The sequence below is a fragment of the Centroberyx affinis genome, unplaced genomic scaffold (assembly GCF_046629955.1).
Source record: "Centroberyx affinis isolate AG114_WGS23_722 - 3 ecotype Tasmania unplaced genomic scaffold, CSIRO-AGI_Caff_v1 ptg002373l_1, whole genome shotgun sequence".
Classification (NCBI taxonomy): domain Eukaryota; kingdom Metazoa; phylum Chordata; class Actinopteri; order Beryciformes; family Berycidae; genus Centroberyx; species Centroberyx affinis.
Genome location: NW_027280630.1, coordinates 340,991 through 353,367, shown reverse-complemented (window position 1 = coordinate 353,367; position 12,377 = coordinate 340,991). Strand labels below are relative to the sequence as shown.

General features: G+C 41.8%; 1 protein-coding gene across 1 annotated transcript in view; it reads right to left on the bottom strand.

Annotated features, from left to right (window-relative positions):
* The window catches only part of LOC139656046 (disintegrin and metalloproteinase domain-containing protein 10), a 34,776-nt gene extending 23,067 nt beyond the window's left edge, over window positions 1-11,709 (bottom strand). The window contains exons 1-5 of the mRNA XM_071533537.1: window positions 11,515-11,709; window positions 9,544-9,691; window positions 9,117-9,235; window positions 8,554-8,709; window positions 26-111 (exon numbers count right to left, since the gene is read on the bottom strand). Of these exons, the coding sequence (XP_071389638.1) occupies window positions 26-111; window positions 8,554-8,709; window positions 9,117-9,235; window positions 9,544-9,691; window positions 11,515-11,575 (570 nt within the window). The 5' untranslated portion in view covers window positions 11,576-11,709. The remainder of the gene's footprint in view (window positions 1-25; window positions 112-8,553; window positions 8,710-9,116; window positions 9,236-9,543; window positions 9,692-11,514) is intronic.
* Window positions 11,710-12,377: the final 668 nt, after the last annotated feature.

The window sequence follows — 12,377 nt, the reverse complement described above, 5'->3', positions numbered from 1 at the left end:
TGAGATGATGTCTGGCCTGTCCTACCTCATTGGGTCTGAGGCTTTGGGCGAGGAGATGTAAGTGTCCTGCACCGCAGAATGCATCAGGGCCGGTTCCCATGGACGGCAGAACTGCACAGAAACAAACACAGACACTTAGAGACACACACATTACTGGGCATACAAAACTCTTCTATCTCCTCTTTTACCTCCGCTCCTCTCCTCTCCTCTCCTTTTTCTCTCTTTCTTTCACTCATGCATACACAGACACGCACACACAAACACACAGACACACACACACACACGCTGCAACATGCTATACCCCCAAATACACACACTTACATGCACCCACACACGAAAACACAAAAACACTAGGAATTTAGTACTTAATTGTGTTCATTTAATTAGGAAACTGGTAAAGTCATTATGATTCATCTGAATGTGCATGTTGAGTGTCCTAAATCTGTCTGAAATAAAACACAGTGTTTTCCAATAATTCACTGAACAAAGATCAAACACAAAGCCTCGGTTCAACACACTACTGTCTGTGTGTTGGCAAAAACAAGACATTGTGTAAGGTAAGCTCACAAATAAACACGCTGCTACACTCACACACACACACACACACACACACACACACACACACACACAAACAAGCAAACCCACGCATACAACAAATTATTTCACAAAACAGTCCCTACGCCTGTCCATGCAGCCACCAACACTCACATCACACAGTCACACACACACACACACACACACACACACGCACACACGCACACACACACACTCTGTCCAACACTGTAGGTCAACCTCTTAATGTGGGCCAGGGCCGCAGGCTGGACATTGGAAAGTTACTCATTTGTTTGTATTGGAATGATTATGTGGCCTGCATGCGTTGTGTGTGCTTAGCGTTTGGTAAAATGCCCGAAAATCTTGGCAGCTGGATCTCCTATCAGACTGAATGTTAAAATCTGTTTGTGTAACACATACTGTAACCCATGAAGGGGACTTGATGAGGTGATTATGAGCTGCATTGAAGTTTTAAAAATTTTTTAGCTCCCTTTTCTTATTCTGGTGTTTCCAGATGAGGATTTCAAGGTCAAGTAGACATGGAAAATCCCCAACTGAAGTTACAGTAAGTGAAGACACCAAGCCTTGTGACGTCTGTGGTTTACTCAAAAGGTGCACAGGGTAATAATTATTACTTTATGACCCTAGTGATAGAGAACATCACGCCACTATTAGTTTGTTTCCTGGAGGCCAAGTTCACTTTTGTGTGATTCTAGCAACAAAATGTCCATGTTATCTATTGGACACCTAGCACCTCATACTGAATGATCTCTTTCAGTGTCACAGGCAGTCTAGCCAACCCAAACATCTTCAACTCGGACAAATCAACTCCTCTACTTATCAGGAAGCGGCATTTCCCTGTAGCCTATGTCAGGTTGTGGAATTGAAGCTGATCACAAGGAAACCTATATAAGAGTGAATCCAACATTTTGCCAACTTTCTCGCTCTAGTGTCTCTGGATTCACTAAACTTCTGAGACAAGCTGACACATTTACATTGCGCTTTCATTTTAGCCGTTTATCCAGGGCATTATATCCATGCACAGCAACTTACTACAATAAGTGCAACAGCAGAAATCAGCCTAAACACCTCGATCACCAACACTTCAAGATCTTTAAGATATGGACAGAACAGCGCTCATATACTCAGAAAACTTTATAAATAGCGGCCCACATTTGTAAATCGCCACAGTGGATCTTGAGTGGGAGCCATGGGGCACCCTGTGGAAAATGGTGTGATAACTACTGGTTTGATTTCCTTGAAGCAACATCTCTATCTGTGATTTGCAACACCTCTGGGATGGCTGCCTCTTTCAGTTTGATGGAATAATGGGGTAATCACAGCCATGGGAGGCATTGCATTTGCACAAATTGGCCCACTGGCAAATCCTCAGAATTCCAGAAAAAGGAGCAAACAGGACCGCATATTGCAACAGAGTATATTTGGTTCATGGGTGATGTGAGCAAATATGTGAGCAAATATGAGGTTAAAGAAAACTTTCCAGGTAAATATTGGATGATGTGAACACTCAATTCTGAGTAGACACATTACAAAAGTAAATAAAATATTGGCTAAATTTACTGAGATGTACAACATTAATCACTGGCATATGTCACTGCAAATATTTGCATCAGCACATATTCAGGGCTGTATGAACAACTATATTATTACACTAGACCAGCTCTCTTGACTGATTCCATTAATAACTGATTATTAATATCTATTTGAAAAAAGGTTTCCTCACAATACAAATGACAAGAAATTCTTATTATAGGCCCTTTTCACATCGTCATGGTAACAGCTAAACCGGTGCATTACAACTTCCTGTGGCAAGTTTCTTTTTGCGACTTATTGACAAACCAATCCAACAAAAACAACAAAATTGTAATGGTTACTAGCACTAGATACATAATGAAACAAATTAAACATTTTGGGCAGGTTGTGGAGCGATTTAGTGAAGGCCATAGCTGGCAACAGAAAGATGTAATGCACCGGTTTCTCAATGCAGAAGCATTGAGAAACAGAAGATGAAAAGGGCCTATTGTGAGTGCATTTTTGAGACAATACTGTACACTGCTGTATTATTATTTGTAAATCGTGTACAATAATAATACATCCCTCTGGCAAAAACAATAGGTTTTAGAGGGATTATTCAACAACCCCATGGTTATAGCTGAGATTAGTGTAGAGAAAACTGACTGTTCCAAGCATATAAATCCAGACAAAAATTGACATTGAATTCGACAACTTACAGTAGAGTCATATGGCGTAATAATCACTTTCACATGTCATCTGCAGACGGTAATAAGAGAGCGATAGTATTTTGACCATTAATTGGTGACCCATAACAACTTCAAGGGGTAATGGCCAGTTTGTGTGTGTGTGCATATGTGTGTGTGTGTAAAATAGCCTGCCCTCAACACAACTTCTCACTGGATGAAACATACAGTGAGAGAGACACTCAGCACATGATTGGATCACACCATCCTACTAAAGTTCTACGGCCAATCAGAACAGCAGCTGCAGCTTCATTCTATACATGGTATGGGCGGGGGGGTAGGGTGGGGGGTGGAGGTGGATCTTGGGGGCTAAATGCTGGGCGTTAAACCATTGACAGAATTATTTCCAGACGTCTCTCTCTCTCTCTCTCTCTCTCTTTCTCTCTCTCTCTGTCTCTCTTGCTTTCTTGCTTTCTTTCTCTTTCTGGAGCCATAACTTGGACTCTTTCTAAACTAAACTTTGCGTGAGAAGAAACACACTAATTTTAAGGCAAATGAAGGAGACAAATGTTTCTGAGCTGTGTAGCCAAACTTGCAAACAAAGGCAATTTTTTTTTTTTTACCAGAAATCAGTCTTTTATCAGTCTTTCGCCAACTTAAACAGCAAAGCAAATTGTCTGTCTGAATCTGGTCAGAGTGAAAGAGCCTGAGCCTCAAACCTGAAAGAGCTCCTAAACTATTAGAAACCACTGAACTATTGGTTTGGACCTCTAAATCTGGAAGAGGAACATAAAAATAAGATTTTCCCAGAATGAAAAATCACTGTCATACTTCAGCCAAGACTGAATCCCCAGCAATCATCAGAAACCATTTCCAGGGTTCAGTGTAATGTAGAAAACCGGTGCCAGTGCCCCGCTCCTAATCAAAATCTCATTCCAGCATTTATAGACCACTTACAGCTGAGCATCCTGCACACTGAGACATTACGTTTACATTACAGCAGGAAGGGGGTTTAGTGTCTTGCTCAAGGACACTTCAGCAGGAGACGTGGCTGCTGCTGGGATCGAACCTCTGACCTACCAGTTACAAGATGGTCTTTCTAAGCACAAGGCCCCGTAATGCTTGCAGACTTCATGATTCGCAGGCTTGGTGGGAGTTTTTATGCCTCAGCCAGCCCAAACAACACGGCCTATCACCACCCATCCTCCCTATTTACACTATTTATGAGACTTTTATGTAAAGTTTGACAGCTAATATGTTGATCTCAAACTTGGGTCCGGTCCATTTGGCCTGGGGAACCGAAGCTGCTTCCTAGTTTGCATTGAACTGTATCACTGTTTTCCAGGAAGGATGACTTTGCCGTTTTGCAGCCCCCATGCTCTTATGCAAATAAAAGATTTCCTTTATGTGAAGGTCAAAAAGCGTCCTAACCCGTTTGTGTATTTACCAGAATGCCACAAGTCCAGACCGACACAGGCTACAAATCTCCCAGCTGTCTCTTTCGGATCAGTGCAAAAGGCTGATAGCCTTCAGGGATTGCCGTAAGACCAAGAGTTCAGCCAGCCTCCCATAGGAACATTTCTTAACCAGCGTTCTCCGAAATCCTCCACAGAGGGTATGATGTGATTTGGCAAGAAATCTCATGAAGAAATAAGGGCTTGAAGGATCATTTACACGCTCGCTTGACAGAACATGTGACAGACTTGTTGGAGTGTGGAACCTAAATAACGGCTCCGGCGAATATTTCCAGCGGACATATTGTAAAAACATTAAACAACAATACAAGGGATCACGACATGCGGATGCCTTCCCAAAGACTCTCAAGCCAAGTCAAGTCAACGACACGGAAGCTGCTTCCTGACTATAAAATCACCTGCATCACATTCATTTTAAAAGGGCAATTACTAATCTCTAACCCAGGAGTTAAATATTAAGAGATATCATGTCACGATTATGCATATATTTAATAAACAATAAAACTTGATACATTTGAACAACATGATGAATGGTGGGACATGTGTGTGTGCATGTACAGTGTGTGTGTGTGTGTGTGTGTGTGTGTGTGTGTGTGTCTTATTATGATACAATGAGCAGGAAGGGGAGAGATCATAGGTAAGCGGTAAAAGCTCCAGGAAACGTGAAATGCTCGATAGTTACCCATCATTCACCGCATGGCGTGACACTTCAAAGGAGAGGTCAAGTGAACTGGGGGTAACTACAGGGCAGACGCACACACCCACACACACACGCACACACACACACACACACACAGACACACACACACACACACACACAGACACTCCTTGCTCTGGAATTGTTTAACTTGAAGGTCTGCCTCTCCTCTTTCAGCGCCGCGCAGCAGGAAGATCTGACCGAGCTGACCTAGACCTAGTCATTCTTTTCAGTGCTTCTTACACACACACACACACACACACACACACACACACACACACACACGCACACACACACCATGAGCCATGCAGTCTACAGTTTGCATTATGCCTTAGTGTGGAATGCAGCATAATCCTCTGACCTGGACAGCTATGTGTTTTGTCTACAAAACACACTCTCTACATAGAAGTACTGTAGTGCATACAGATAAAACCATTTCAAATCAATTCAAAGTGAGTTAAAAAGGATGATCTGTAACACTGAGACAGATTAACAAGGAGCCTTAGAGCTTGTACTGTATGTAATCATACTGATTTCCATGCAGGACAAATGTGGGCTGGATATGATCATAATATATTGCTTGAGAAAATATTTACCTTGCTACACAACATTTATATTCATGACTGATTGATGAAGTCCAAGTGAAACCTGTTCTGGCATGCTCCATGGTAAATAAACACACACTGTCTGTCTGGGTAAATGTTTAAAAGGATACAGTACAATGAAATATTAGCAAAGGTGGAAGTAACAAATTACGGTGATTTACAGAAGCCAGTGGTTTTATTTGTATTTAAGTAGCTACCTTTTGACTTATTGTAAGCAGGCTATTGTACTTCAGTACATTTTAAATTTCATCCATTGTAGGCTCTCCATAAGCATTGCTGCATTAAAAAAAAAACTGGCCAGTCGTAAACTACATTTGCATCAATCCTGAATGTGGAGGTGACGTTAGCTAACTGTAACTTTAAATGGTCAAATTCATCCATGATAGTGGCTTAGTTAATATAAGCCTAAGAGCCATCCAGCTACACTTTGATTTTGCCCGGTTGTTGTCCAGCTAGTTAGCCTTGCTAGTGAGCGAGCTAGCTAGTAGCAAAACAAACAATCAATGTATTAACATCATACTAGCAAGGAATCTCTGTCTGTATGTGTGTCCTTTGCGTATCTCGAGAACCATTCGTCCGATCTACTTCACACTTAGCGGGTGCATTGCTGGGGACCGAAGGATGTGCAGTGTCGGATATTGGACATGCGATACGTTCAATATTAATTAATAAACTTTGAATAAACAAGCGAGCAGCGCTCTGTGCGGCAGCGGGGCTCAAAGCAAGTGACTGGAAGAGCAGTTATTTATAGAATAATGGGGATGGGTATTTTCAGTTTCATTAGAACGTATTGAATAATGACATGAATTTCAGAATCTTATTTTCAGAATGCTCAATATAGTCCTTCAAATTCACTTAAAGAGAGTAAATAGGCCTAAATTTGATAAAACAGTTAAAACAGAGATTCATACTTCATGCCTAACACATTCCTTAATTGTGAATTGTTTATTATTCGTGATTTAGCCTACTTTGTTTATGCTTTTCATTTTTTATTTTTTACATGTAAAAACTACAAAAAAAGTTTGAACTGTACTCTCGTCTTTTCTGCATTGCATGGGAAAGTTCATAGGTAACAATGTCTTTTTTAAAGGACATTTAAAGAGTACATTTTAAATGAACTACTTTTTACTTTCACTTAAGTAGATTTTTACACCAGTAATTTTACTTCTACTTAAGTAATTCTTTTAATTTTAATTGTGTAGGTGAAACCACCAAGGGAACATAACTTTTCACTATAATCACCTGGTCAGTGTATGTCATGAAAAAACAAGGCAACAGTAAACATGTTGAATGAACAGTTTAGCGCCCCCTTGGACTAATTGGTATAATTTGGAAAATGCTGGAACACAATAATTCCTTCAAGTTTTCTCAAAATCAGTCAAAAGTGGAAAAACAATGAACGAATGAGCAAACAAACAAAGGACTGAATGAACGCACAGCGACTGTTTCATAGTCCCCCACCTCCCATCAGGTGCTGCTGATATTTTTACAATGTATTTGTTACAAAGGTCAACCTGGGTCTTGCCCTTTGTCCCAGATACAAGGGACTTCATCACATCCTCCATCCCAGGGGCCAGAATGTCCTAATTCAACATCAGTCTCCCTCAGACCACAACCGCAGGAACTGAAGGACACACAGGAACTGGACACATTATCTCAGCTTCACCTGTCCCACTTTAGCCTGCGTGGAACCACTGATTGTTTCGTAGAAATATCGTGTGCCAGATCTTTCAGAGTTTCCTGCAGTTATGCTGGCCTGTGAATGAAAGTACAGGATGTTGTCAATAGCAACGCCTCAAAAGTACAGTTTTGTTACAGTTGTGAAAGGGGTGAAAGAGATGGGGGAAAAAAGCAGCCGGGGAGTCTGGTCCTTCAGGATAAGCACAAGGGGGTCTTGGCATGATCTGCAGAATGGTTCAGTGTGTTTCCAGCTAAATGATTTCTTGGAAATCATAATACAGATGCACACACACCCACACACACAGGCATACAGACACACACAGGCACAGAAACATGCATATACTGAACAATATTACAGCTCTCAGTAATGATTGCCAGCTGGCAAAATCAAGAGACGGACATATTCAGAAGCCAACTAGACTGAATGTATCATCAGGGCAGCTTCAAACCTTCAACTTTTGAAAGATTTCATTTTCCTCCTACTCCTCCGCTTTCTCCTCCATCCTCCTCTCCCTTTATGTTCTATAACCAGCTTATAAACACAATCAACCCATCCTCCTTCTCTCCTGTCCCTGTATATATATCATAGATCGCTTACAGCCACAGCCCTCCAATCCTTCTCTTCTTCCTCCTCCTCCTCCTCTCTCTCCTTCATACCTTCCTCCTTACTTCAGCCCCCATCCCTCTTCCCTCCTCCTCTTCCTAAAGTCACACCATCTCAGTTTCATCTTTTCTTTGGCTGGCGCACAGGGTGGGTACCCGTACCCGTACCTCACCAGGAGGTACAGGTGCGGCTGGTTCACTGACTCCTACTAACCTTAGTTCATACCAGCAGAGCCTGAGGCAGCAGATACTGTACAGATAGGAAAGAGAGCGAAGAGGAACAATAACAAGAAGAAAATTTATTTCGCTGCAGTGGTTTTGCCGGTCCGTTCGGTTGCCAAGAGGGCCGTTAATCAAAACGGTGGAAGAGAACTAGTGAGGCATTTCTTATTGGACGGCGACACCGTCTCCAGATAGCCAGGCAGAGCAAATGAGGTTAGGAGGCTTAACACTTCATTTGGACACTTCTTTTTGCAGATGCACAAATATAATCGTTTCCATATTTTTATTTTGGTTGTTTTTTTATAATGGACAGCTGGGAGGTTAGAAAAGGGAGAATAGGACCAGAAGATGATTGGTTCGTTTCTCTAGACCAGGTGGGGAAATCTGGTGAAAGTGAGTGAATACTGCGCTCTCCTCCTTCAACAACCAACTACCACAACTACAGAAGAAGAACTCCTTTCGTGGAAACATAAAGGTTAAAGTAGTGAAGGAAGTCTTACCCATGTCATCCTCATGGTAGATTATGGAGTGATGATCCGTCCGGCTGCTGGTGTATCTATGGAGCGGCTCTATGTGATAGGTCCCGTTGTCTGTATGGATGGAGCCTTCAAACTGACCCTGTATCACTGAGCCATGGCAGGCCGAACCATGTTCACCTGCAAGACCGGGTCAGGAGAGATAAAATGTCAGGGAGCGAGGGGAACAGAGGTAACAGATAACCGAGACATAGAGAGAGAGAGACAGACAGAGATAAGAGATAAGATACAATAAAAAATTGGAGATCAGAGGCAGTGGACAGACATCAGAGAGAGAGGGACAGATAGAGAGATAGATGAGGCAAGATATGAGGTGAGAGAGAGAGAAGGCAGTGAACTGATTCACATTCAATCCAGTCAATTCAGGAAGTGTATGTTCTTCAAATCTTTTGCCATGTCCAAACTATAAAGGATTAAGGATACCATTATTCTAGGTGAAAAATGGCTTCGATTTAAACTTTGATTTGAGTGAAATGCAAGCGAACTGTCCCGGGCCCTGGTGGGCCGTATATCCTTGTCATACCCACCCTCTAGAGTTCCTGAATATAAATGGGAGAGGTCAGCCGCTGTGGGACCGTTTTCACTGAACACACTGAAATTTTCGGAGAATCCTGCTGCACTTCGTCTCATGCGCAACCGGAATGTTCTGAAGAGGGGAAAAGAAACACACACACACACACACACACACACACACACACACACACACACACACACACACACACACACACGCATACAAACAGCATACAGATGTGATCAAGCTTTGTAGTGTTGTGGACAGTATTTGTGTCTATCAACAACAGGACTGATTAATGAGTGGCATTGGATATTGGTTTAGGAACAAGAATAAAGAGCGTGTTCAGTCACAAGAATACTGTGTATTTAACCAGAATGCTGTGTATTTTAATAAAAGGGCTTTTTGAAGTGGCAGCCACAGTCAGAGAAACAGGAGGCCACCTGTGGAAAGCTGTGAAGTCCAGCTGCAGTGTGTGATCCTGAGGCTGAGTGTCTCTCCTGGCCCTCAGCTGCCTCCTGTGGAGATCCTCCCTGTCGTACGACAATCCCTCATAATGCCTGATATAGGGGCTGATGCCGCTCACAGCACCTGACAGTGGGGAGAGGATGGAAACAGTATGACAAAAGATTTAGATTTAGGTCTTTACTGTTCAATTAAAGGAAAACAGTGACGTCAGATTTTAGATGCACAATTAAAGGATCAGTACATGTGTTTTTACTATACCATCACACAAAATAACCATAATATATCTGCAGGGGGTTGATGGGGTTGTTGAGCAATACTACTGAACTCAATGATTACTTGGATGCTGAGATTTCTGGCTTGCAAAAATCACTTTATGGCACGCAGTCTATTGTGGAACAAAAACTCCCCACCCACTCCCCATGCATTTTCAGCTGCTCACAAGACATTTCAGCTGTGTTACAGGTGTGAGAACGAAACCTTTCAGCCTTCGTTCTCACGCCAAAACAAGGACAAAGCAGTGTTATTATTACTGCTGTAATTTGCATCCTGATATATTACAGCTTCACTAGTTTCTGTTGGATCTCTGCTCAAATTAGCTGGTTACTCATCTCTGTTGTGAAAATGTGACTTTAATGTTTGAGTTACAGGGGGACAAAGGAGGGGAAGTGCTGAGTCAGAGACTTGTGTAGGAGGATGTATCGATTTTGTTGCAATTCCCACTAGTCACTGATAGAGGTTAATAAAGGTTTGAGATTATTCCATGTAATTATCTGCATGATTCTTGTTTTTTTGTTTTATTTTGGTGACACCTTTGCTGATAAGTGGTTATTGCTTTGGTGTGTTGCAATGTAGGCACTAGCCCAACATACTGTAATAAAAAAGACTCAGTGTTGACTGTGGCTTGTTATTTCTTCTATCCTCTTATATTTTTTCAAAAAACACTGCTTTTGTGGCTTCCATAAACATAAAATCCCTTCCTGTGCTGCAGAGGACTTTTCCCGGGAAAGAGGGTTTCCCTCAAAGGAGTTTAGAACAGCAAATGTAAAAGCTTTCATCAGATTCAGATTTCAGAATTCATTTATTTAGCCTTTTACAGGAATTTGCCTGTAATTGCCTGTATTTGCATGTAAGAGCATTGAGTCTGACATTTACAGACATTTAGCAAAGATACCATTTAAGACATCAAAGAACAGACATAAACCACACAACATGAATGACAGTGTAACATTTCAACATAAAGGTAAACTAGGTGCTGCAGCAGGTTTCATGACCTGGCTATAGGTTGAATCACTATTGCATGGCATCACTCGACGATAGAAAGTAGCAAAACAGACATTTATGTATATAAAAAAGTTACATAAATGTCCCTTTAAAGTGTTATTGCCTCACTTCTTGCCTCACTTTTCTCATTCCAGGTGAAGCAGCAATAAGTGTGATTCACTCTTCCTCAGTGAATCACACTTACTTACACCTTTAGTAAATGGGTGTACCCCATTAATCACAACCAACTAAACCAAATGTACCTTCTGCATCACTGAGTCTTTGTATGGAGGCTACTGGTGGCAGCAGCATTCCAGTGCGGGCAGGTTGAGACTTGTCCTGCTCCGGCCGGCTAAAGGCTCCCAGCTGAGCCCAGAGGAGGCCGGCCCAACCGAATGACTCACACGTGAGTCCAAAAACTACAGATTCATACACATGCACATGCACGCATATACACACCTACGCAGATGAGCACACACACACACACTCATGCACACACAATCACAAATATGTACGTGTCAGCATACATGTGTTCAGACTCACCAACAAACACACACACTCATTCAGTGTGTGGTGTGAGGAAAGCTCTCTCTCAGATACACACACACACACACACACACACACACACAGACACACACACACACACACACACACACACACATTTGCACATTCCAAAGCCACACTACCTGTAATCCATTCGCGGCAGTCGACCAGCAACAGCAGCAGCCAGTAGTGTTGAACAGTCATGATCTCTTCATCGGTGTGCCTTTGTTTTCCTTTCACAGTTTTCTCCTCTTTTGTTCACTCCTTTTCTCTCTTTTTCATGCCTTCTCTCCTTACTTCTCCCTCTCTCAGGCTCTTACCTGTGGTCTTCCCACAGTGGAATGTGACTAGTTAAGAAGTTCAAGCCAGAACTGAGCGTTGAGATACAGTTGAGAGGCATATTCAGACTTGTTTGCTATGAGTTATTTGTTCACTGAGTCGTAAAGGAGTGCTTTGTAATAGATTTGTAGGAGGATTAATTTGAAATAGAAAAAGTACAGTGGTAAAAGGTAATGACAGGGAGATTAACAGATTTATTGCAGATGTTAAGCTCAAATTGGTGCTTTGAGTGATCTAAAACTAGAAGTAGGAGTATAATTCAATGTCAAATAATATAAAAAGATCCAATGAAAAAGGTACTGACTCTCAATGCCTCAGTAGAAGCAGCTTAGTGGCCAACAGTCAAACACAGCGGTTGTGTCAAGCAGCTGTCAGGTGAAAATAAGTGTAACTATATGAATGTCGTAAAACATCAATCTATAAACTGCTTAAAACAAGCAAGGTATTGATGGAAAAGGCTCATACTCTCAGCAAACCGTGAATATACCGTGAATAACATGAATATATACTATATTTGATTATGATGTCATTTATAATAAATGTCAAACCCTGAACTTTGATTCATTCACCTCTACAGTGGAGAACACCACCCACAGATCTGATTATAGACACTTGTACGCATATTGTGTGGGAGATAAAGTGACAATTCTCCCCAAAATTGGAGAAG